Source organism: Triticum urartu, chromosome 2A, assembly GCF_056163025.1.
Source record: "Triticum urartu cultivar PI428250 chromosome 2A, HENAU_Tu73, whole genome shotgun sequence".
Taxonomy (NCBI): Eukaryota; Viridiplantae; Streptophyta; class Magnoliopsida; order Poales; family Poaceae; genus Triticum; species Triticum urartu.
Window position 1 is genome coordinate 42,428,947 of NC_141874.1, and position 27,248 is coordinate 42,456,194.

Consider the following 27,248-nt stretch of genomic DNA (forward strand, 5'->3'; position numbering starts at 1 on the left):
AACTCGGCAGCTCGTGTGCACTGCACATCAGCGTGCAGACTACTCCCTCTCTTCCTAATATAGTAGTATTTATATGTGCTAAGTGCTAACTTTGACAGCAAATACACCCAAGTGCTAACTTTGGACAGCATCAACACTGAAAGCCTGAAACTTTGACAGCATGTAGACCCAAGTTTGGACAGCATTAACACTGAATGTCTGAAACTATTGACAGAAAAATACACACAGGTTTGGACAGCAAGTACACTGAAATTTGGACATCAAATGCACCCAAGTTTGGACAACACTGAAGAAATTGAGATGAACATAAACCATTCATGAGTTTAGCAAAATAAGATGACATATGTCACATCCATAGTTCAAAGTTCAATGACAACATAAACTTAATAGTCCAAGGTTGAGAAGTTGACATATGTCACATCTAAAGTTCAGGCAACATAAGCCATGCAAGAACTCCATCATTCAAGGGTGACGACCAATATAGATCCATTGCTTGATTTACTTCCATGTGCAAATTTAACAAATGCATCTTGATGGTCTTCTCCCTACAATGTATCCTACATGTAACAATGGTTATTGTAAATAAGAAAAGCCTACAAGTAACAAAAGTAAACTAAAAAATCTTACAAGTAACATACTTACTAATAGTTGCAATCTGCCACACTTTTAGGCAATTTGACCTTCTCCACATCCTCCTCCTCATCATCTTCTTCCACATCCTAGTTTTGTGCAAGTTAGCCATTAGATTTTTAGTTTATGGCAATAACATGATGCATATTGAAATTATACGACATAAAACATAGATCGAAATCATACCAACACATTTAAGTCTTTGTGAGCACCCTTGATATAGCTTCCGCCACACACCAATGCCTCCACCATGTATGGTTTTAGAGAGCTTCGATAATCATCCAGAATTCTTCCACCGGTGCTAAAAGTGGATTCAGAAGACACCGAGCTAGCAGGGATAGTTAAGAATCTTCTTGCCATGTTTGCCAAAACAGGATACCTAAGTGCATTCACCTTCCACCACTCTAGCAGATTGAAAGTGGCAACCATACCCTCATTTGCATCATCCATATAGTTTCTCAATTCACTCTTAGATCGTTTTGTAGAAGTGGATGATAAGAATGAGAGAAACTCAGAATCTGCAGGTGGCATTGAGGTACTTGTATTGCAAGTATTCTTGCATTGAGGTTCAGCTTGCCTCTTTTGAGAATCAAATTTCTCATACAACTTGTCCAAATCTTTCTTGAATGCAGACAACTCAGTTTCAGCCTTATCCTCATCATAGATCTGCCCAAAGCACCAATCCACGTACTTCATTTTGTACCTTGGATCCAGGAAAGTGGCAAGAACCATGACATTGTTTGGTTCTTCCCAATATTTGTTGAACTTGTCCATCATAGCATGTCCCATAGCATTGTAGGTTTTGTCCTTATGAACCATGGCTTTTCTCAAAGCAATTTTGATACTCACAATGTGGGGATAAAATATGTTGGCGGTGGGATAGGATTGACCTGAAAAGGCTGTAGTCACTCTAGCAAAAGCAAACAACAATGGTTCAATAAGCTGAAACATATCCCATTCTTTGTTTGTAGGCTTCCACTTGTAGTTGGCATCCGAATCAGCATAAGACACCAAGGCTTGCCTATATGGTCGTCCAGTTTCCAACATCTTGTATGTAGAACTCCACCTCGTGCAAACATCTAGGGTCAAATGCGCTCCAATTTTAAGGCCTAAACTCCTGCAAATCTCAACAAATTTGTGCAGCCGGGAAGGGGACTTCTTGAAGTACTTCACTGTCTCCCTTAGGTTCGTTACCAAAGTGCTCATGCAGGCTGTCCCATCCTGCACTACCAAGTTGACAATGTGAGCACAACACCGGACATGGAAATATTTGGCTTCAAAGTCTGTCCCTCTTCGAACAGAAAACATTGCCTTCAAATCTCTAACAGCTGAATCATTGTTTGATGCATTGTCTAGTGTGATGGACACTATCTTGTTTTCTATCTTCCATTCAGTCACACATTCAAACAACGCAACAGCCATGATGTTTCCACTGTGAGGGGGGTCCAACTCCATGAACGCAAGCACACGAGTCTGCATCCTCCAATGTTTATCTATATAGTGTGCCACTACACACATATAAGAAATGGTTTGGTTACTTGTCCACATATCTGTAGTGAGACTAATGTGGTCCACATTCTTCAGGGCTGCCTTAAGGATTTCCTTCTCTTTATTGAAAACCCTCAAACACTCAGCTCTTATTGCCTTCCTACCAATTTCTTGATATAGCGGGTTCGAGTACTTCATCACAATATTGAACCACTCATGTTCCACCATCCTGAATGAGTAGTTATGGACAGCCACCATTTTTGCAATCAACTCCTTCATAGTTGTGTGCTCATACCCATTGGATGGCACACCTAGAGGAAGACCGGATTCACCTCTAACATTGGACGGCTTGTACCCAAGCCGTGATTGTATAAGTTTCGTCACAACCTTGTTCTTGAAGATCTTACACTTCTTCATATGCCTATTAAGTGTTGTGGTGCTTGAACCTTGAACATATATGTATAAATTGTGGCAATGCATGCACTTTGCCTTCAACTCTTCAACCTTAGGATCCTTTTCTGATTTCACCTTCACCTTCTAAAAAAAAGTCCAACAATCTGAACTCTCCTGCTAGTACTGGACTTGCTACTGCCCTTGGTAGTGACCTTGCGCTTGACTTTCACCCCTTTCTTGCGTTTCTCTCCCGTTCTTGCATTGTCTTCTTCTGAACTAACAACAAACACATCAGTCTCACCTCCAGGGGACTGAACAATATCCATTTCATCCTCTGACATGTCATCTCTAAGATCATACGAGTTCTCTTCTTCCTCAGACTCAGACTCATCAGCAGGCACATACACATTCTCATCCTTCTCTTCCTCATCCTGCTCCTGGACACGATCCTCTTCCGGCTCATGTTCCTGTTCAAACAATGATATTTTGAAGGAAAATCCACTAAATATTTGTAGGGCAAGTATACTGAGATTAGGACAGCAAGAATGAAGTTAAACATATGCATCCATCTATAGTTTCTACAACAAAAAAATTGAGCCCTCAATAAATAGGGGCATTACATGGGCATAAATACTCACTTTTTAGACAGTATATACACTCAAATGCACCCAATGTTGTACAACATATACATTCAAACGCGCCCAATGAACAGCCAAATAATAACTTGATTCCTCCTACACAAAGCTAGCTAGGCTAGCAGACTGAATAATAACTTGCTACATCAGAAATAGACAATCATGTTACAGAGTGTAAAATATTATGCAATTGCTACAAAATATCTGCAGGCGCAAAACTGGAGGACTCTGGTTGCGTTAGACTTAGTCATATGCAAATCTTCAGGAAACAATCAATTACTTAAGCACAACTGATTATAATGGACAATAGCAGATGGGCATAAATCAAGTGGAAACAATAGGAAATTTACTACTTCTTTTGTTGTTCTCTAGCTTATCCCTATGCATCACACAACAAGCTCACAAGCTTTATTTATATCCAGAGGAAAGAAGAGCAGGCCACTGCTTTGTGCTTACCCAGGACTCAGCTTCAGCCGGAGAAGTAGGCGTGACGGAGGTGTTCGCGGAGCCGGTCCAGCCGGATGCAACAGCAGCTGCCGCCCGCGCGCCGATACCTTTGTTGTCAGGTAGACGCCGAGGCGGAGGCGGGGGTGGCACTGCTCGCGCCTGCTGCTTTGCCCTCACAAGCGGGTCAACAAGGACGATGCTTGGATTGGCCTTGGAACGAACGGACGGCTCGATGCCGGCGTCCATGGAGCTGGAGGTCTTGCTTCTGCCCTTCTTCTTTTTTCCAATCGCTGGCTCCTTCCCAAGAATGGAGGTCAATGACCTCTCTTTCTTCTTCTCCATGGCTCCTTGGGCGATCTGGACAAGCGGCGTGTGTGTCATCGGCGACACAAGGAACTGCAATGGCGGCGGTCGGCGGAGGCTGGCTAACCTAGCGCTGGGGGAAAGAGGATGAGTGCTGCTCGGGGTGAGGTAGAGCGCTAGGTCAAGTGACTGGTGCTGGGCCACTTTGGGCTGCAGAGTTGGACGAGCTCACGGGCTGGCTCGAGCCGAGCTGGGCTCGGCCCGAGGCCGAAACAAGCCCAATAACGCAGCTCGGCTCGGCCTTTTTGTTTCTCGGGCCGAATCAAACTCGGGCCGAGCCTGGGTGAGCCCGAGCCGAGCCTGAAAGCTCGAGTTCGACGTCCAGATTTATGGGGGAGCCAATAAAGCACTCATCCCCACACCGGTTACTGCGTACCCTCGTGCCATCACCGTGCTTCCCCGGTTATTAAAGGGGAGGGGGGAGGGGGGGGGGGCTCCCTGTGGTCACGACATTAAGTTAGGTGCTAATCCCTGGTGCGATGATCAGGGACAAAGGGAGTTGGGCGAAAGTAGAAGGAAAAGAACACATGACACATGTGGTAAATAATCCAAATAATTAAAAAAAATACGGAAAAGCTGAGGATTCATGTGATTTTGAGTGTTTCATCTCCGAATTCATCTCTGTTCTCCGAATTCCCTGGCCCCTCCTCCCCCTTCTACACCACCAGCAGTCTTGACTCTTGATCGTCTTCGACTTGCCACTCCGGGTAACCTAATTCCCGAATCATGCCTCTGCCGCCATCCAGATCCATGGTCCTCTCCCCGATCTCCTTCCGCCTCCCCACCCCGATGGACCCGTACGTCGCCGGCGGCACCACCCGACACTCCGGCCGCCCCGATTGGGTCTTACTCCACAAGTCGGCGCGTATCTCGGGACACCGGAACTCGACCACCTCCGGCTGCCACACGATGGAGGGCCACCCCATCGAGGTTTCCTTCTGGCTCGTCGACCCGCCGGGAGTCTCCTACTTCTCCGTCCACTGCCCCGGCCTCAACAAGGACTTCCACGACGAGCCCTACATCATCTGCGCCGAGGCCGCCCTTGTCCTCTTCAGCGTGGCCTTTGTCCCCGTCCCTGGCCGGAGATCCATCCAGCACTTCGTCTACAGAGCTGGCCCGGGGGCGCCGTCGCTGGAGCTGATCCCGGACCTGGACAAGATCAGAAGAGGCGATCGATTTGGCCTCTTGCCCTGCGGCCATGACACCGAGCACTATGCCTTGGTCTTCCTCAACAGGAAATTCGCCTACAATAAGCCTTGCCGATTCGACCTTCACATCTTCTCGTCGGCGACGCGGGCGTGGAGCAGCAAGGTGCCCTCGTCTTGCTTATCGGAGGATGATGAGGCATTGCTACTCAACCATGGCACCTGCAAGTCGGTCATGGTCGGAGATGGCTCGCTGGGCTGGGTTGATCTCTTCAGCGGCATCCTCCTCCTGTGCGATGTGTTTGGTGAGTGTCCTGTGGTCAGGTACATCACCTTGCCCGCTTCAAGGACTCCCCAGACGGACGAGCGCGGCCTCCCTTACTTTGCCTCGGAGTACTGCTGCGACGTGTCCTGCCGCGACGACGGTGCGATCAAGTTTGTCGAGATAGAGTTCGATGATCCGGATCGCAGGACCAGAGGCAATCAAGGTTGGATAGCCATCATATGGGACAGGATGATAACTTCGGATGGTTGGAGCCAGCGCTTCAGAGTTGATGCTGCTAACATTTCAGTAGACCCAAGTTATTCTGATTTACTGCCTGAGCTGTGGAATGGCAAGACTGGAGAACCAGAATTGAAGAGACTGATTTTCTATACCCCCACGCTGAGCAAGTACGACGACGATCTTCTTTACGTGATGGCTAAGGTGAACAAGGAAGACGGCAAGGCCTGGGTCATCACTGTCGACATGAAACACGAGGCCGTGGAGGCAATCGCCCCGTATTCCACCAAAGGGCGCAAACTCACTTCATGGCACTGTCCATGCACCTTCCCCAAGTACATCGACCCGACGACCTCAGGTGAAGTCATGCTCTCCCTTCTTTCTCTTCGTTATCTGTTGGTTAATTACATGTGCTCGCTTCATTATGGACAATATTGACAGTGAACCAATTTTTGCAGGGGATCACGTGGCCATGCACTCTAAGAGGTAATCCATATATTCCTGCATCCAGTTTTTTTGTATGTATTTGATGTTTGCTTTGTGTGACATCTTGTTGATTCCGTCTGCTGCTGTTGATGCTACTTATATATGTTGGATGCTTCTTGCCAGGATTAGTGCGGCGGACTGTGTTCTGCAGGTGCTGTTGAGTCGAGACTGGTTCAGAGAAATAGGTAACTGATTAATTCACCATTGATGCACTAGCTTTCTACTGGCTTTGATTGTAATATACACACCCTACGTTTCAAAATATTAGAAGTCCTGGGCTTGTCCTAAGTCAAAATTCCTTAAGTTTGACCAAGTTTATGGAAAAAAACTACTACCCGCAACATCAAGTATATATAGTATGAAAAATATATTTCATGATGAATCTAATGAAACTAATTTGGTATTGTAGATGTTGCTATATTTTTCTAGTCAAACTTAAAGAAGTTGGACTTAAGACGAACCTAAAACTTCAAATATTTTTTAACAGAGGGAGTATATGTGCAAGTGCAGATGAAACCAACATTTGGCAAGTGGATTTTTAGTCTTGATTTAGAATTAATCTTACACCAACTGCAAATGTTTTCTCAATTTATTCTGCAGCATTACCCTGAATGTTTGTTCTGTGATTTCACCCTTCAATTGTGTGTTCTACTTTCACAATGTAAATGTTAATCAAGCTCTTGAAGTATTATCAAAGGATTGTTCGCTAACCATTACCCTGAATGTTTGTTATGTGATTTCACCCTTCATTAGTAAATGTTAATCAAGTATAGCTCTTGAAGTCCAAAGTTACTGTGAATTATTGAATTAACTGTCATGCAAGAAGATTCACAAATGTATGATCCTTTTGTAGATGAGCGCTTGGAAATTGAGATGCCAACTTACCATGAGTGTGTATCACTACTTGACTGTTGCCCAGCATCATCTGTGCTTTTAGATATCCAAGAAGTAAGTTATGTTCCTGTGTTTTTCAGAATTAGTCAACAGTTATCAGTGCATCATATTCTTTTTGCTAACCATCTGTCATTAAATATTTTTATTTGTTTCTGCAAACCATGCGGGCATTTTAGCCTCCACAAGCTTGAAATGCTCTATTGTCTCTTAAACCATGCACATAGCCGTTGGAAGTGTATCTTTATTCCCATGCATGGTGCCATAGCTTGATTCCAAATTCGGATCCTAATTTACTTCTTTTTTTATGCAGGTGGTAAAATATGCTTCCTCTACTGATCAAGGCAAAGCCGCTCCACAAGCTGTGGAATCTTGCTCACGGTAATACAGTACCCAAGGAAACATTCTGAAACGCACTTTGTTTGTGGAATTAACTTAGTGATGTAGTATATATGACTGACCATAATGCCTGTTGTTTCCCAGTGCCTTGGAAGAATTCGAGGCGCTAGTACGTGGGTCAGTGCGTGATCCATCGTCGTCGTCCACCGAAGGCATGAGGAGCAAAATCAGTGTCGCTCTTCGAGCCTTAGACAAGTTAGAAAATGAAACTCCTTTCTGTAGTAGTTTCTTGTATCAAAAGAACGGAATCATACCATATTTACTGATGGTGCATTTTGCTTCTTTTCAGCATCTTGGACATCGTGCCGCCGACCTTGAGAGCGCTCGCGGATGCCTGACACCAAAAAGGAGGGAAGACAATATTTGATCTTGTTGAGCAAGCAAGTGATGATACAGAGGAGTGCAAACTGGAGGGCTCTCCTGATGCTGACAACCTTTCCCACGGCGAGAACAAGACGATGGTCTATGCGATGGGCAGATCTTGCAAGGTGCAGCAGGGGCGACCCCGTCAGCGAAGGCCGAACCAGGCACGGGGCCAGGAAGAACGAGCGGTGGTTCCAAATCGCCGCCAACTGGAGCAGTATGTGATGATGATTTTCTTGTGCCTGCTCTTCTTTGCCTACATATGGGCGCCGATCGATATGAGGTTGTTAGGCCATTGCCCTTTAGCATCCTATTAGTAGTAGAACTTATATATTTTGTTTACATGTGCACAATATCGTCCTATCCTCATTATGTAAAAGCATAGGCCTGTAGAGGTCTGGACGTACAATTTACAAGCACGTATATATCAGTGGTACGTCCCCAGGCTTCCTTGTTTCTCTACGAAATGTGGCCTTTTCCAGCTGATATGCAGCAAACTGCCTTTTCTACCTTATGTTTTTTGCGATATTTTCTCACCATTTAATGATTATTTTCTTCTTAGGTTTTTAGAAATATTGCAACTTTTTTTAAAGAATATGAACATATATCTAGATCTGCATGAACAACTTTTTGAAATACATGAACTTATATAATCCATGAACACTTTTACAAAAAACACAAATATATTTTCTAAACACAAAGGAACATTTCACCTCAAATATATGAAGAGGCACGTGTACATTTTGGTAACATAAGATTTTTCCATTGGTAAACTGATCCTGACAATATGGTCATCCAGCATTGGAGATCAATTCCCTGAGAGAGAATCGGGTGCTTATTCCACAAAATCTTCATCGTAGTCAGAACAAAGTAGCAAATTGTTTGGCAAGATACAACCTAGGGGTACAACGCGTAGCACAGCTGTATGGCTACATAGAAGGCTCCCATGTAATGAGGAATTTTTGGCTCTTGACTATAACTCTATAATCCTGAAATAAAACATTATTACCCTCGCAAAAAAGACAATATTTATGAAAATCTATAAATTAAAATAAACATTTTTACAATCATAAAATAAGAAAGAACTTAACTTGTTATGCTTTGGACGGCCCATATGCAAAGCTTCGGGCGATTGGGTGACAATTTATGGCTTAACCCGTCAAATCAAAGAACTCCGGGCGTTACTCTGTCTCGCTCACAGCGAGACCTAGCTTACGCGTGCGTCGGATGCACCGGTGGACCGGCTTTTTCAGCCACGTGTAATGGGACAGCCCAACATTTAGGTTAGTTCCTTTCTTAATGTTTCTTCATTCTTTCGTTTCTTTTTGTTTCGCTTTTGTTTATTTTTTTTGTTGGCATAGCTCAATTTTTAGATAGCTTTTTAAAAAATTGGTCGTGACATTAAAAAAATGTTAATGGGTTTCAAAAACATGTAATGGAATTATTTCAATAAACAATTATACAATGTAAAAATCCATGTAATGCAAAATAATTTTAAAGTTGTATAAAAAAGTTTGCATCTACAAGAAAAATGTAGAATGTGTACGAAAAAAAGTAGACATGAAAGCATATTCTTAAAAGTTTGTTAATCGCATATATGAAAATAGTTAAACATGTATAAAAATGTTTTAGATGTGTACCAAAAATGTACAATGTGTATGAAAACAATAGAAATCAAAATGTATATCCGACAAAATAATGCTAAACATGTATAAACAATATTTCAGATGTACAAGAAAAAGGTATGAAAAAGAGTACACTTCATAATATACATTTACAAAATATACTAATCATGTATATGAAAAGATTGATAAACCGTATAAAAATATCTTAGATAAACTAAAAATGTACAATGTGTATGAAAGCAACAGACATCAAAAAATATATTATACAAAAAAAACTAATCATGTATTTCAAAATAGGTAAATGTGTATTAAAAATGTTCTTGGTGTATAAGAAAATGTACAATGAGTAAAAAAATGTAGACACGTGTTAAAAAATAAAAATGGAAAAGAAGAAGAAAACTAAGAACAAACAAAGAAACAATGAAAACAAATAGGGAAAGAAAAATAACATAAGAGAATAAGATCAAAACAAAAGAAATGAAGAAAACAAGAAAATAGAGAAGAAACAGAAAAACCAAAGACAAAAAATTGAAAGCCGAGAAAAAAATGAAGAAACCCATAGAAAAAACAAAGGAAAATTGAAAACAAACAAAACAGAGAACAAACAAATGAAAAAAGTTGAAAACCATCACAAAAACGATGTAAAATAGCCAAAGATAAAAGCAAAGAAAAAACGATAAAGAAGGAAACAGGAAATGCGGTAAAAACATAAGAAAGTGAAAAATAGGAAGAAACCGAAACAAAACAGCAGTGACCGAACGAAACACGTGACCGAGAAAACAACAACGACCGTACGTTCACCTAAAAAAACAACGACCGTACGAAATGCACGACCGAGAAAACATCAGCGACCAAACGAACGTACCGGGCTAACCCATATGCGTGTGCGCTACGGGCGAGGGGAGATAGCATGTTGCTATTAGCAAGATATATACTTCCTTCGTTCGAAATTACTTGTCTTAAAAATGAATGTATCTAGATTTTCGAAACAAGTAATTCCGAATGGAGGGAGTAGCTTCTGCGAAGAACTGTGGCCGAGCTCTTGTTCCGTCTATGTCTTCGGGTGGGCTTGGTCTGACTAGGGATGTTGAGGTAAGGGACCTCCTATGCTCGCCGCGTCAAATAGGAGGCAAAACGCAAACAGCTTGCGCTGCTAGGGTGGCCCATTCAAGAATGCAACGACGATAACTGCAGCTCGGGGACGCTGGTCCTTAGGGACACGTGCACGAAGACTTACCGGCTGTAATCGACAAGATCAGGCCGGCTCCTGCATGGGAGCGGCGACAGCGGTGCGTCAGCGGCTCGTTCTGGTGGCGGCAATGGTCGTTCGGTGGTCCATGGACCTTGATGTAATTTTTATTATGTTTGAGGTGTATTGTATCTCCGGTGAATCTTTATAATAGATTTGATCTTTTCGTAAAAAAAACTCCTCATAAATAGTTAAATACCTTATATACTCTAGATATTGATATATGTGTATATCTGATCGTAAACTCAAAACAAATATCCAGATATTCCATATACCATACACTTTTGATATTCCTACCAAGACATCTAAGCATATACACACATAAAAATATGCTTATATTAATGCAAATGTCACAAATAGATCGAGGAATACATTGTGATTTTTTGTCTTTATTATTGTCTCGCAAACAAGAATATTTTGTTGAAATATTTTTTAGGGTATAACCCATTCAAGAAAATATAAAGGATTAACACTCCATGAGTATATTAGTTATAACTGTGACTTGGCAAAAATAGAATTAAAAGGTATAAGAGTTTAATATAAATATTGATATTTTCCCCGTCACCAACAGGTTCGCCCCTGGCTGGGCCACGTCAGTTGTTCAGTGTTCATCACAAGTTGTAGGTTGAGATAACCTCGGTGATCATGTGTCTTATTAACTTTCATCAATTATCGCGATCTTTCTGAGGTTAGATCAAGGGCTGCAATAGAAACTGACCTTCCAAGAGCGACATAAAAATTGAACTTGTCTGCATACGCTCTTCTTTTTCCGCTGATTCTCATCCAGGGAACATTGCCTAGCATGAGTTTTCACCTCTTGGTCACTCTGTAATATCCCTGGAAACATGGTGACCACATTCGACTACTTGCGACTGATGAGTGTGTAGGAACCATTATCCAACCTCGCAGGACTAGACTTTAGCCCTGGTCATTCTGTAACTCTCTAGTCATTCTGTAACATCCGTGCAAATTTTGATCGCTCCAATGGACTGACTACTTGAGCCTGCTTGTTTGGTTGGGCCAAAATCAAAAATTTGATCCTTTTTTGAAAGTTTAGCATGAAATGATCCTATTCTGGACTGTTTCCAACCTGGTCCACAACTGGCAGTTGGCGCTGATGTGGCCAAGCGGAAATTTCATTTAGGTTGTACCTAACTAAAATCATGAAAGGGATGAACTAATGATTCATCATAACTATATGCATGTACCTAACTAAAACATGAAACATGTGAAAGATCGTGGATGTCGCCTAGAGCGGGGGGGGGGGGGGGGGGTGAATAGGCACTTTTAAAATAATTACGGTTTAGGATTGAACAAATGCGGAATAAACCTAGCGGTTAAATTGTCAAGCACAAAACCTACAACAACTAGGCTCACCTATGTGCACCAACAACTTATGCTAAGCAAGATAAACAACTAAGTGATAGCAAGATATATGACAAGAAACAATATGACTATCACAAAGTAAAATGCATAAGTAAAGGGCTCGGGAAGGGATAACCAAGGCACGCGGAGACGGCGATGTATCCTGAAGTTCACACCCTTGAGGATGCTAATCTCTGTTTGGAGCGGTATGGAGGCACAATGCTCCCCAAGAAGTCACTAGGGCCACCGTAATCTCCGCATGCCCTCGCACAATGCAAGATGCCGTGATTCCACTAAGGGACCCTTGAGGGCGGTCATCGAACCCGTACAAATGGCGACCCTTGGGGCGGTCACCGAACCCGTACACTTTGGCAACCCTTGGGGGCGGTCATCGGAACCCGTCAAATTGCTCGGGACGGTCTCCACAACCTAATTGGAGACCCCGGCGCTTGCCCGGAGCTTTACACCACAATGATTGGGCTCCGAACACTACCAACCGTCTAGGGTGCCCAAGCACCCAAGAGGAACAAGCTCAAGGGTACCAAGCACCCAAGAGTAATAAGCTTCTCAACTTGTAACTTCCACGTATCACTGTGGAGAACTCAAACCGATGCACCAAATGCAATGGCCCAAGTCCTTCTCTCTCAAATCCCACCAAAGCAACTAATGCTAGGGAGGAAAGTGAGAGAAAGAACAAGAAGGAGAACACCAAGAACTCCAATATCTAGATCCAAGGGGTTCCCCTCACATAGAGGAGAAAGTGATTGGTGGAAGTGTGGATCTAGATCTCCTCTCTCTTTTCCCTGAAAAACTAGCAAGAATCCATGGAGGGATTGAGAGTTAGCAAGCTCAAAGAAGGTCAACAATGGGGGCAAAAGCGAGCTCAAGAGAAAGGGAACCATCGGGGAAGAAGAACCCCTTAAGTAGGTCCCCACGAATCTGCCCGTTATGTGCAGAATAACATAGGAGAGGTACAACTGCTATGAGCACTGGTACAACCGGTAACAGGCAATAAGCGGTACAACCGGTAACAGGCAATAAGCGGTACAACCGGCCCACAACCGCCCAACAACCGCACCACAACAGAAACTAGTCTGGTGGTAGAGCGGTACATGGCTGATACAACCTTCGGACCAATTCTGGAGCGGTACAACCGCTCCAAACACCGGTTGTACCGGTGAACCGGTACAACCTCTCTATGGGGCGATACAACCTCTCTGTGTAAAACAGGTAATATCAAAACGGCCACAACTTTCGCATACGAGCTCCGAATTCGATGAAATCAAGTTTGTTGGAAAGCTAAGGACAAGAGCAAACACAATCTTGATAGAAATATCAAGAAATGGTAATTGAGAAAATACCCAAAATAAAATGGTGAGAACCCTTTCTCAATTAAGACCAGTAAAAACTCCAACACCGAAAACACAAAAGAAGATGCATATGAAATCGGTTTTCGATGAACTCGAGCTTGTCAAGAAGATGACCATTGAAAGGATCGATATGGTTGACTAGAGGGGGGTGAATAGGCAACTAATAATTTGTAGCTTTTCTTTACCAAATTAAACTTTGCATCAAAGTAGGTTGTCTAGATGTGCAACTAGGTGAGCAACCTATATGATGCAATAACAACGAGCACACCAGCATGCAAGAGAAGTAACACTAATAAGCTTGCACAAGTAAAGGTAAGAGATAACCAAGAGTGGACCCGGTGAAGACGAGGATGTGTTACCGAAGTTCCTTCCTTTTGAGGGGAAGTACGCTCCGTTGGAGCGTTGTGGAGGCACAATGCTCCGCAAGAAGCCGCTAGGGCCACCGTATTCTCCTCACGCCCTCACACAATGCGAGATGCCGTGATTCCACTATTGGTGCCCTTGGAGGCGACGACCGAACCTTTACAAACAAGGTTGGGGCTATCTCCACAACTTAATCGGAGGCTCCCAACAACACCACGAAGCTTCACCACAATGGACTATGGCTCCGTGGTGACCTCAACCGTCTAGGGTGCTCAAACACCCAAGAGTAACAAGATCCACTAGGGATTGGTGGGGGAATCAAATTTCTCTTGGTGGAAGTGTAGATCGGGGCCTTCTCAACCAATCCCGAGCAAATCAACAAGTTTGATTGGCTAGGAAGGTAGATCGGACGAAAATGGAGCTTAGAGCATTAATGGAGCTTTTGGGGGGAAGAGGTAGTCAACTAGAGGAAGAAGACACCCCTTATATAGTGGAAGAACAAATCCAACCGTTATCCACCAACTCAGCCTGCGTAACGCGGTACTACCATACCAGAGGCGCGGTACTACCGCAGGGGCACACGGTACTACCGCAGGGCCCCTTGGTACTACCGCCCATGCAGCAGAGACCAGAACAGCCCAAAATGCACTAAGGCAGAGGGCGGCAGTACTGCTGGCGCGGTACTACCGTGCCCCCTTGCGATACTACCGCAAGGCAGGGGCTGTCCAGAGACGGGAAGGCACGGATATAATAAATTACATCTGTGGCTACTTCCGCAGAGTTGGAGTCGATGCAAAAACCCGACGCGGTAGTACCGTAAGCCAGCAGCGGTACTACCGCGCTAGGCGCGGATGTAAAAAATTACATCCGCCCCTTACTGACGCATACTTGCGGAACTAAGCCAGATACCATGGTACTACCGTGCCCAGTGCGCGGTACTACCGTGATGGGTGCCACCCACTAGGGAGAGGGTGACAACATCTGGACTCCGGCCACAGTACTACCGCTTGCCAGGAAGCGGTACTACCATGGGCGCTTGCGGTACTACCGCACCGGCGGACGGTACTACCGCAAGGGCTTGCGGTACTACCGCTCTAAGGAGCAGTACTACCGCACGCCCTAGTTCAGCAAGCACGAGCAATATTCGCATAGATAAGGAAAACATAGGATGCTCCAAAGGCTAGAAGAAAAGGAGGTACAAAGGAAGATGTGTACGTGATGAATCCACCCAACCTTTCCGGCGCGGACCCCCTCTTAACAGTATGGCTTCCCTATGACTCAATACCACCGAAAAGAAACGTAGAGAAACACCGTCTTCCATAGCCTTCGAGGGGAACCAAATCATCTTGTGCCTAGTCAATATATATCTGAAATATTCGATGCACATGATTAGTCCGTAGAAGTATTGTCATCAATCACCAAAACCAACTAAGGGATAAAAATGCCATTACAATCTCCCCCTTTTTGGTGGATTGATGACAACACAGGATTTGCACAAGGGTATAATGCAAAGAGCAAGGGTAAACCCCAAGTCTCTAAAATATAGACGGGCTCCCCCTAGATGTGTGCTATCTCGATGAGTGCTTTGGACTGCACGACACACATACTAGGATCAACACTCCCCCTATATTTTATAGACATGGCATATCTTGCAATAAGGCTAAAACTAAGCAAGATAGGAAAGAGCATAATGAAATAAGCACAAGATAGAATAAGCTCACTACGGTACGATAGAGTGCATATGTCTTACACCATATGATAGAAGGTCTCACAAGCACAAACCAAAGCAAACCAAAGCAAACGACATAAACGAAGTTTAACTGACCCAAACAGGACACAACTCACAAAATCCTACATTCTCTCCCCCTTTGGCATCGAGACGCCAAAAAGGCAGAGAGGACACATGCAACAATAGTGGTGGCTCAAGCTGAGTAGTCACTTGCACGCTCATTGTCAGACTCGGTAGCTGGGACGGACTCTTCCTCAGACTCGGTCCAGTGATAACCCTGCTTGGCGATCCATTCTACCTCTGGGGTAACGTCCTCCTCTGACCCGCTGGATATGTTCTCGCCAAAGGTCCTGAAAATCCGCTTGTCGTGGCGGCGAGTCTCCTTGGAAGCCACATGGGTCTTGTACTGCCCCTTTGCCTGCATACAGAACAACATCTTCATCTTGTTCTTCAGTCGCTTAGCCCAAGATGAATCAGAAGTGGGAGGGGTGTAACCCTCAGAGCTATCCTCGTATGCTGCCTCCTCCTCATCCTCATCTGCACCCACGTCCAGGGCAGCCGCGGCATCAACACGAGAGGTAGTGTTGGCCCACTGAGTCTTGACACGGAGGTTGATGGGCTCATGCCGGATCCAACTAGGGGCCTCAAACTCATCCTGAGGGTAGAGCTGCTCCCAAGTTGCTGAGATCAACTGAAACAGATAAGGTCCATAGATGGGGACCTTGCAGTTGTAGACTGCAAACCGAAGCTCATTACACATGATATGTGAGACATCAAGTGGTAGTATCTGGGAGTTGCGAGCGTCTTCACACAGGAGCATCATATCCACAAGATAGGCATGCACCTTGTCCTTGTCCCCAATGCGTGGGAAGAGAGTGTTGCGGAAGATCCGGTACATGATGTCAAGAAAAGAGTTGAGTACCCAAGTTGACTTGCCATTGGAGATCTTCTTCTCCACATAGAAGGGCATAAGCCTGTTCTTGTTTGCAGACTTGGAATTGGCATGAGGGCGAACACCTTGGGGTGTGGCGAGCCCCTCATCCGGAACCCCAAGGAAAATCATGAATTCCTTCCAAGTAGCAGTCAGTTGCCGACCATTGGTCATCCAAGTCATGGTCCTTTCCTCATTGGGATGAAAATGCACTGAGACAAAGAACTGAGCAAGGATCTCAGGATCAAAGTCTTTGTGGAATGAGATGATATGCTCAATGCCAAATTGCTCCACTAGGTCTAAAGCCTCACCAAAGTATTCCCGGTGCTTCTCTTGCTTCATGTGATGCATGTTGATCCAATTCACCTCCACATAGGTGTTTTGCTTGGCCTTGATGACATCCAGATAAATGAGATTCCGCTGCTTGGTCCAGAATAGCTCATTCCCTCGAAAGTTAGCACGAGGGTTTCCATATGGATTGATCTTCCTCCAAGAGATGAACTCAGCAATCGGTATCTCATCCATACCCATGGTGGGTTCCTTCTCTTTGGTGGCAGTGGTCTTGGTTCTGCGTTGGGGGGCATTGGAGCCCTCTGCTGCCTCTGAGTTGCGCATACACTTGGATCCCGTTGACGGTGTCCTGGACTAGGGGGTACTCACCACATCGTCTCCCGATCTATTAGATTGGGCCGAGGCCCCCATGGCCGTATACTCATGGGCCAGTTCGGACAGCTGCCGCATACAAGGAAGATTCCACAAAGACTTGGCGATCAAGACAAAGACTTCTCCTCACCGGCGTATTCGGCTAGGACTCTTGTTAACCTAGGCCTCTGGTGCATTATATAAACCAGGGCCAGGCTAGTCGATAGAATATACAACATACACATCAACAATCATACCATAGGCTAGTTTCTAGGGTTTAGCCTCCTTGATCTCATGGTAGATCTACTCTTATACTACCCATATCATCAATATTAATCAAGCAGGACGTAGGGTTTTACCTCCATCAAGAGGGCCCGAACCTGGGTAAAACATCGTGTTCCCTGCCTCCTGTTACCATCCGGCCTAGACGCACAGTTCGGGACCCACTACCCGAGATCCGCCGGTTTTGACACCGACATTGGTGCTCTCGTTGAGAGTTCCGCTGTGTGATCGACAAAAGGATCGATGGCTCGCCTGCAGATCAACTGCGACTTCGGCGTCTTCGTCACCAGTTCGACTGGTCACCTTGGTTCGACCAAGAATTGCGCCCCGTGTTCGGATCACCATGTTCGGACAAGGGCCTTCATCAAACATCAACTCCGATCTCTATCAAGATCACGGAGGAATTATCTATGGAGCTCGGGGGCTCAACGTCAACATTGCCCTTGGGCGACCGTGCTGTTTTTCTGGACAGCGAACTTGTATCCGCCGCCACCGCCTCCTCAAGTGTTGTTTTAACGATTGCTTTGGTGGGATTGTGCGGAATTGTGTCTACAACAAACCTGGAAAATTTTGTCGAGTTCCGATGGAGGAATCTCTGGCAATCCGCGATATACCGGAGCCCTGTCAAATCTGGACGGGAATCTGAACGAGTTTAGGGCGTGGTGTCCAGCTTCTAGCTCGAACGTCCTTTGGGATATCCAACCGTTGATCGGCTGCGGAATTCCTATATCTACCACCTCTCAAAATTTCGGCTCGATCCGACCGTCCAAACTCCAGGAACCTTCCGATTAGTGCATCACTTTTTGGATCTATTTTCTGCGCGAAAACGAATCCGACCCGAGTTCATCTTTTTTATGAACGGGATTTCGGACAACCCTTTTGAAGGAAGTTTTGTATGGGGTATTGTGTTTTGTTCCTGAACACACCCCACTAACTTTAAAATCTTTTGAACATGATCTTCAACATCATACTGGTGTCAAACCAGTCCTGCAATATTACTCCACGGCTGCCGACCTGCGCTAGACACGTCGTCACTTTAGCCGAGCTCAACTTCTTCGGATCATCATCTCGGCAAGCCGAACAAGAGTCCGGCATCGCGAAGGATAAATCATCATCAACATTGCCGCCCCACGGATTACACGGAGCGGGCATACCGGCATTGCCGCACGGTCGCTTCATCAAGCCGGCATCGATCACGTCACGACCTGCATCGACAGGGCCGCACTATTGCTTCTTCAAGCTGGTGTCCATCACGCCGACCTACTTCGACATCTCGGCTGGACCGGGGGCTTCGCCATCTCTTCATCAACCTACTCCGGACGCTTCGCCGTCACTAGCCGACCAGCTCCGTCACGTTAGCTGGGCCTAGGGCTTTGCCTCGGCGAGTCAACCTTTACCAGCATTGTCATGCCGTCGTTTTATCGCCAATCAGGCAATGGGTGTGCGGAGCGAGTCCCAATTTTGGGAATCTTCTTCCTTCGGATTGCTACAACAAATAAACCAGGTGCTATTAATCCCAGTGTTTTTTGCTTGTTTGGATTCATTTTTTCCAAGGAATTATTACTCTGGTTTGTCCATGATATGTACACAGGTCTATCAAATGGTGACCGCATTAACGACGGTCACGTGGTGGTTCGATCAGTTTCCGTCCATAGTCCGGCGAACGCCGCATCCGGAGCTCGGACCGACCTGTGAATTCAGGCTTTGCCACGCCTTTACTACATCACGCCGACGCCCTGCATCGACATTGACTTCGGTGCCAGGCCATATTTCTTCTATTCCTCACTTTGCATAAATTATTTATTATGCAATATTTTTTTAATTATCATTATTACTATTATCTCCGGTTTGCACTATTTTTTGTGCACAAGAAAATGATCCGGGGACTTCGGCGTCACTCTGCCGGTCTGCATTTACCGTGCTATATCACCACTTCGGCGTGTCGAGCTCTCCGCTCCGCCACCTCGGGACCGGCTTGGGGGATGGAACCTTGCCCCGCATCAAGCTCGGACCGCGTCATCAATACCGAACACATTAACCAGTTAAGTCGTTTTCATGCTCAAAGCTTTAATTTCTAACTTGTGTTCGGTTCGACCAAGAATTATACTTTTTGGAAAAAAGTTGCTTGTAAAAAATTTCCTTGTCCAAACTTTGTTTGTGACGCATAAATTCAAATACCCCGTTTACTTGGGGGCTTCCTTTATGAAGCTTTTCCTCTTGCATATGATTATACTTGTACGGCTTCGTTCCTTGTTCGTGTATTACGCCACAATATGCACCATATTGACTTAAGCGATTTGCAAGCTGGGTTGCCTCGCTCCTGTGTTTACCCCTACATTCCCGATTGTTCGGCTAGGGAGTAAAGGGAGCACCTCTGCGATTGTCACGATCGGGTCACCCGAGCCGGACCTCAGACTGGGTGAAGCCGAAAGCTAGCGCTCTTATTATTTTCAATGATGGTCGGCACACAACGGAACTCATGAGTACAAAAAATCTATTGCACAAGTCTCATAATAACAATGAGCGCCGAAGAAAGGTATCGGTGGGGGTACTATTTTCTTCGAAGATGCTTCTTACACTTTGTAGTAATATAGCATAAGTTTCCTGAGCGTGCTTTGTCTGTTACAGCATTATGGCCTGATTGCCTGGTTATTGGAAACACCGTCGATATTCTCGACAGATGGAGTACATAACACTTTTCGGTCCTTGACCGAAGAGGGAGAAGCCGACGGTCGGTTAAGACGCGTTTAAAGTTCGGTTGAACATAGATATGATATAAGTACTTCGGTACATGGAATCATTCTTTTACTCAAGTCACTTGGGGGCTCTTAAGTTTATTTGAGCCGTTTTATAGTAAGTATTCTTCTTCTTAGTCGTTGCAAAGTTTTATTATTATTATTTATCACTCCTTTTTTCGACGCGAGTGTGCGGTCACTAGCCGGGGAGCCTAATTTCTCTCTCAAAGCCGCTAGAGTTTAGTTTGCTAAACTGGCCTAATGAGAAGTACTCCGCCCTCGGGATAGGAGGTTGAAGCCGTAGGCTGACCCGCTCGAAGTCTTGAGATAGGATGTATCATGTTAAAGCACGATAGAAGCACTTCTTTTTTCTAAGACCAATTTTTGGATTGGCACCGAACATTTGATCTTGTTCGGACGTCATGTTTTTACTGACGTTTCTTGGTTTTCCAAGCTTTTTGGCACTTTTAAACTATTTGTGCTTTTCCAGCATTAGTCTCGCAGTGCAACGCCGAACACCTTTAGGGATTCGGCAAAAACATTCTCAGATATTGCTATATATGCATCGGTTTCGAATTGTGTCTTCGTTCAATAGTTGGGTTGCCCGGCTCCTGCACTTGCTTCCTACGTTCCGTTTTGTTCGGCTAGGCGTGAAAAGGGAGAACCACTGCGATTGTGCTTCCAGCTCACATGGTTAAGCACCTCAACGGAGAAAGTCGAAAACTGACTGTCACAATAAGCGTAAACTGGTCAGTGATCCGATGACTATGTTAAATGACGGGCCGTTCATAACATTGGCCGAAGTGTTTACGGCTTGACCCCGACTGTCGCCAAACACTACCGAGGCTATTAACTGGCCTCCCAAACTAAATCCTCGATATTTTGCTCTTACATTAGAGCTGAGGTTTAATGATCATGCTTAGCATGACAACCCAAAGAAAGGAACCGATAGCGGGACTATTTTCTTTGGAAGACATTTCTTCTGTTAAACAGTAATATAACTCTCTGCGTACCTTTGTTTATAAAACTGTGTGGCTAGATTGCCTTGTTTGTTGTAAATCTTTCCACTCATAAAGGTTTTATAAAGTAGGACAAACACTCCTCGGCTACTGGCCGAGGAGGTGGAAGCCGATGGTCGGTTAACAAAGTTTTGTACAATGCGGATCTGAGCATTAATGACGTAAAGCACTTGGATACATAGAGTCATTACACATAATTTGTGATTTTACTATGAATATTGATCCTTAATTCGGCCACCCGTGCCCGCATTAAGGCTTGGGGGCTACTGGGCTTCGGGCTTATTATTTGCAAATATTAAAGGGGCACATCGATCCCCTGATCTAGTGTTGCCACCCGACCAGTGTCTCGGGGGCTACTGCATTGCTTGTCCAATGCAGAAAAATTTATGTGCAATATAGTTTCCGAGGAGATTTTGATCCTCAGGTTGGTCGGCCGCACCCAACCTGAGTCTCGAGGACTGAGCACGCCGCTTTTAGTGTCCCGAAGTATTCTGCCGAGCTTGGACTTGATCCTCAGGCCGATTTTGCAAATCAACCTGAGTCTCAGCGGCTACTAGGATTAGCGGTCTTACGTCATCCTTCAGGTGCATCTCGGGTTTTAGACCGATACACACCTTGAGGGCTACTGGCTATATATCTCGGCAGAGAATAAATTGCACCAACAAAAAATATTCACAAAAGTCGGCCCACATTCGGGGTGGTGCACCACCTCGGAAGCAGTCCGGCATAAAGCTCGGGCGCTAGTGGCTGGCTCCGTAGAGGGCATTTCCGGCATTAAGCTCGGCTAAAATCCTTCAACTTTTTTGAACCAAGGTGATATGACACCTCGGATATAGTCCGGCGTTGGAGCTCGGACACAATCCGACGTTGGAGCTCGGATACATTCCGGCGTTGGAGCTCGGAAAGCAGTCCGGCGTTGGTGCTCGGCTACAAAAGATACCTCTAATGCAGTCCAGCGTTGGAGCTCGGACGCAAGAGGACACTGCCTCCCGGGAACAACTTCAAACCCGAGGTGTGGCATAAAAATAATAAGGCACTAATAAAGGCCGGAAACTTAAAGGGGCTCCTCGGATATCCGGCGTATAAACTCGTCGAATGCATTTTGGCGATCCTCAAGATCGAAGATGAGAAGATTTGTTGAACCAGTTTTCAAGACCGACGACCGAAGATGAAGAACAGTTCGGAAGAATCGAGGAGCGTCCCTAACTTGAAGATCGGTTCAGGGGGCTACTGACGGTGTCCTGGACTAGGGGGTACTCACCACGTCGTCTCCCGATCTATTAGATTGGGCCGAGGCCCCCATGGCCGTATACTCATGGGCCAGTTCGGACAGCTGCCGCATACAAGGAAGATTCCACAAAGACTTGGCGATCAAGACAAGGACTTTTCCCCACCGGCGTATTCGGCTAGGACTCTTGTTAACCTAGGCCTCTGGTGCATTATATAAACTAGGGCCAGGCTAGTCGATAGAATATACAACATACACATCAACAATCATACCATAGGCTAGCTTCTAGGGTTTAGCCTCCTTGATCTCGTGGTAGATCTACTCTTGTACTACCCATATCATCAATATTAATCAAGCAGGACGTAGGGTTTTACCTCCATCAAGAGGGCCCGAACCTAGGTAAAACATCGTGTTCCCTGCCTCCTGTTACCATCCGGCCTAGACGCACAGTTCGGGACCCACTACCCGAGATTCGCCGGTTTTGACACCGACACCCGTGTTACGGCTTGGATTGGAGCGGCGAGCCGGAGCACCTAAGCCACCACCTAAAAAACACACCACAAAACAACCACGCACGAAACGCGAGAAGGATCAATGCAAAGACCACAACAAAACAGGTGAAACAAGTAGACATAGCATGTGAGAAGTGCCACAAGAGGGATTTGAGAAAACGGTAGTATCGTGTGTTGCGCCACGTGCGGTAGTACCGCTCCAAGGAGCGGTAGTACCAGTGACGCGGTAGTACCGCACTAGTAGGGAGGTAGTACCGGATGCGCGGTAGTACCACACCTGAAGAGCGGTAGTACCGCACGGTTGCAGATCCGTAACGGCCATGGAGATCTGAGCACAACCGTGTCAACACGCGGTACTACGGTCGATCAAATCCATCACGGGACAACTATAGCAAGTACCATCACTACACAAAACTACTCTCCTATATCCTACTCTTGCAAAGATTTGGCCTAAAATCTCACGAACAACTTGCATCTCCCCAAAACCTAAAAACAACAAGACGAACAAGAAAAAGGAAGGGATTGGGGAGAAACCTTGTTCCATGGCAAGAGGGAGTGGTGGGGAACGATCCCATCGGTTAGAATCCGAGGAGAGCGGCCGGAGACGGAGATCCGGCAAGGACCTCCGGCGCCATTCTTGAGCGAGAGAGAGAGACGGAGTGGGGAGAGAGACAAATGGGTATGGTGGAGTTAGAACTCCCCCTGCCCGTGTTTAACCCCCCACGCCCCTCGACCGCACGGTAGTACCGCACGTCATCACGGTAGTATCGCCCCGGGCAGAAGTACCGCACCGTGGCTTTAGTACCGCTCCCCCAGGCGGCAGTAAAAAATTTCTGCCGCGCTGGGTGCGGAAGTACCGTGCGCTCCTCACGCGGTAGTACCGCACGTCATTGCGGTAGTACCGCCCGGGCGGAAGTACCACACCGAGGCCGTAGTACCACTTCCCCAGGCGGAAGTAAAAAATTACTGTTGTGCTGGGTGCGGAAGTACCACGTGCTCGCCGCGCGGTAGTACCGTGGCAAGCCGCGGTAGTACCGTGAGCTCAAGAAAGAGCGGTTTCAACCAACCGAGAGAACACTGAAGCATGGAACCTTCAAGCGAAAGACCACACCAAAGAGCTAACACACTGGACACCACAAGCACAAGCTCGGCGTGAAGGAAGAGAAGCAAGAGACAACACAGACCAAAAACGAGACACAGACTCTCCAAGGAGAGGGCGGTGGTCGGAGCCACCTATGTTTGAGTCAATTGGTATGGCACCGCGAAGAATTATCCTTGGGCCCATGACCAAAACTCGTCTTTGAAGCACAAGTACCATAAAAAATGGCTAATGTGAAAGCGTTGATCGCTTTATGCATAATGGGGGAGGGAGAGTTCATTGAGAGAACAACACTCCCCCTATGTCCATGCCTACACCTAGATTAGACAACAAGTTGAGTGAGGTGGGGTGTGCAAGGGTTCAAGCAAAATTTCTCGAATCAATGATATTTAGCTCATGCCTTAACTCGCGAAATCTTGCTTCATCCAAAGGCTTCGTGAAAATATCTGCAAGGTTATCATGGGTGTTGACGTAGTTGAGCTCGATCTCCCCTCGCCTAATGTGATCCCAGATGAAGTGATACCGAATCTCAATATGCTTCGTCTTGAAGTGTTGCACCGGGTTGAGAGAAATCTTGATGGCACTTTCATTGTCACACCAAAGAGGCACTTTGTCACAAATGATACTGTAATCCTTTAAAGTTTGCCTCATCCATAAGAGTTGTGCACAACAACTACCGGCAGCCACATACTCCGCTTCCGTGGACGAGAGAGATATGCAACTTTGCTTCTTGGAAGACCAACTCGCCAAAGAGAAACCAAGAAATTGGCACCCTCCGGAAGTGGACTTCCTATCCACTTTGTCTCCCGCCCAATCCGAGTCCGAATAACCTACAAGCTTGAAGTTTGCTCCCCTTGGCTACCATAAGCCAAATTTGGGGTATGAGCCAAATATCGAAAGATTCGCTTGACCGCCACAAAGTGACTTTCCTTAGGTGCGTCTTGAAACCGTTCACAAATTCCCACACTCAACATGATATCCGGTCTAGATGCACAAAGGTAAAGCAAGGAGCCAATCATGGAGCGATATACCTTTTGATCCACCGCTTTACCATTGGGATCAGTGTCAAGTTGGCACTTGGTGGGCATGAGAGTGGAAGCCAGCTTGAAATCACTTAGATTGAATCTCTTGAGCATGTCTTGAGTGTATTTGGCTTGGTTGATGAAGGTTCCTTCTCTCCTTTGCTTCACTTCGAACCTGAGAAAGAACTTCAACTCTCCCATGGAAGACATCTCGAACTTTGAGGTCATGAGAGCGGCAAATTCCTCATTGAAAGCTTTGTTAGGGGAACCAAAGATAATATCATCAACATATAATTGGCACACAAACAAATCCCCTTTGACCTTCTTAGTAAAAAGAGTGGGGTCGATTATCCCAACTTCAAAACCACGGTCTTGTAACAACTCGGTAAGGTGGTCATACCATGCACGTGGGGCTTGTTTAAGGCCATAGAGTGCCTTATCGAGTAGATACACATGATCGGGAAAGTAGGGATCCTCGAACCCGAGGGGTTGCTTGACATATACCAATTCATTAATCGAACCATTAAGGAAAGTACTCTTCACATCCATTTGTTGTAACTTAAAGTTATGATGAGAAGCATATGCAATCAACATGCGAATGAATTCAAGACGAGCAATGGGGGAAAAGGTTTCACCTTAGTCGATACCCTTGACTTGGGAGTAGCCTTGTGCTACCAAATGAGCCTTGTTGCGAATGATAATCCCATGAGCACCTTGCTTGTTCTTGAATATCCACTTGGTTCCAATGACATTGTGGTTCTCCGTTGGCCTTGGCACCAATCTCTGCACTTTGTTGCGCTCGAAGTTGTTGAGTTCTTCATGCATGGCATTGAGCCAATCCGGATCTTCGAACGCCTCATAGACCTTTTGGGGTTCAACACAAGAGACAAATGCGTGATGTTCACAATAGTTTGCTAATTGTCTATGAGTGCTTACCCCCTTTCTTAAGCTTCCAAGAACATTTGTCATGAGATGATCCTTGGTGAAGAGCTTGGAAGCAATCTTGGCGGACGACGCTCCAATTCCTCCTCGGGGGTGAGACGAGGAGTGGTCACTTGATCATCTTGAGCGTCGTCTTGAGCTTGTTCTTGATCTCGAGGAAGCTCTTGATCTTGAACTTGCTCGGAGGAGAGAACTTAGCCTTGGGCATCACTTGATGTTACAACACCATCTTGAGATTGACCTTGCCCTTGGTCTTGTTCTTGAGGTTGAGGGCCTTCACTTTGTTCTTAGGAAGCGTGTGGGTCTTGGGTTGGTGAAGGTTCCACTTGAGTGAAACATTGTCCTTCTCCTTCGGCCACAAGGGGTTCCTCAATGGGTAGGATATGACCAACACCCATTCTTCTTATGGCTTGGGGAGGAATTTCATCAGCTACATCACAAGTACCACTTTGCTCCACTTGGGAGCCGTTATTCTCATCAAACTCCACGTTACACGTTCCCTCAATAAGTCCCGTGGACTTAATGAGAATATGGTAAGCATGAGAGTTTGTAGCATAACCAACAAATATGCCCTCATAAGCTCTAGCCTCAAATTTAGACAAACGGACACCTTTCTTGAGAATGAAACACTTACACCCGAACACCCGGAAGTACTTGAGGTTGGGCTTGTTACCGGCGAGTATCTCATATAGAGTCTTGTTCAAGCCTTTGCGGAGGTAGAGCCGATTAGATGCATGACACGCCGTGTTGATGGCTTCGGACCAAAAGTTGTAGGGAGACTTGAACTCCGCCATCATGGTCCTTGCTGCATCCATCAACGTCTGGTTCTTCCTCTCCGCTACACCATTTTGTTGAGGGGTATAAGGTGCGGAATATTGATGCTTGATTCCCTCATCACTGAAAAACTCATCCAAGGTGTAGTTCTTGAACTCGGAGCCATTGTCACTTCTTATAGTCAAGATCTTTGTATTGTGTTGTCATTGAGCTTCATTTGCAAAGTAGATGACGGTTTGTTGGGTCTCACTCTTCCTCTTGAAGAAATATACCCAAGTGTATCTTGAATAGTCATCCACAATCACCAAGCAATACTTTCTACCGCCAAGACTATCAAAGGATGGAGGCTCGAAGAGATCCAAATGAAGGAGCTCCAAAGGCCTCTTCGAGTAGATGATAGTCGTGAGAGGGTGAGCCTTCTCATGTAGCTTTCCTTCGATATAAGCACTGCAAGAACGATCTTTGGCAAAACTAACATTCGTTAGTCCACGGACATGGCCCCCCTTGAGAAGACTTTGCAAAGATCTCATATTGACGTGAGCTAAATGGCGATGCCAAAGACATCCCACGTCAACCTTAGCCATTAGGCATGTCGCGGTCTTAGTGGGTCGCTCCGAAA

At 45.7% G+C, this 27,248-nt stretch overlaps 2 protein-coding genes across 3 annotated transcripts; one reads left to right on the plus strand and one right to left on the minus strand.

Annotated features, from left to right (window-relative positions):
• Positions 1-273: 273 nt before the first annotated feature.
• Positions 274-2,680, minus strand: LOC147983440 (zinc finger BED domain-containing protein RICESLEEPER 2-like). Of its 2 annotated transcripts, none has more exons than XM_087539502.1 (3): positions 817-2,680; positions 643-719; positions 274-557 (listed from the first exon to the last, which is right to left on the minus strand). In XM_087539502.1, coding segments are annotated over exons 1-3 (1,860 nt in total). In that variant the 5' UTR covers positions 2,599-2,680; the 3' UTR covers positions 274-556. The 2 variants fall into 2 exon arrangements, with proteins under 2 accessions (XP_087395628.1, XP_087395629.1); XM_087539503.1 differs by having other exon boundaries at positions 639-719; positions 817-2,515.
• Positions 2,681-4,528: 1,848 nt separating this feature from the next.
• Positions 4,529-8,209, plus strand: LOC125540853 (uncharacterized). Its single transcript, XM_087539504.1, has 7 exons — positions 4,529-5,961; positions 6,062-6,089; positions 6,213-6,274; positions 6,943-7,037; positions 7,294-7,361; positions 7,464-7,574; positions 7,669-8,209. Exons 1-7 carry the CDS (start codon positions 4,683-4,685, stop codon positions 7,715-7,717), a joined length of 1,692 nt encoding a protein of 563 aa, XP_087395630.1. The 5' UTR covers positions 4,529-4,682; the 3' UTR covers positions 7,718-8,209.
• The last annotated feature ends 19,039 nt before the right edge of the window (positions 8,210-27,248 follow it).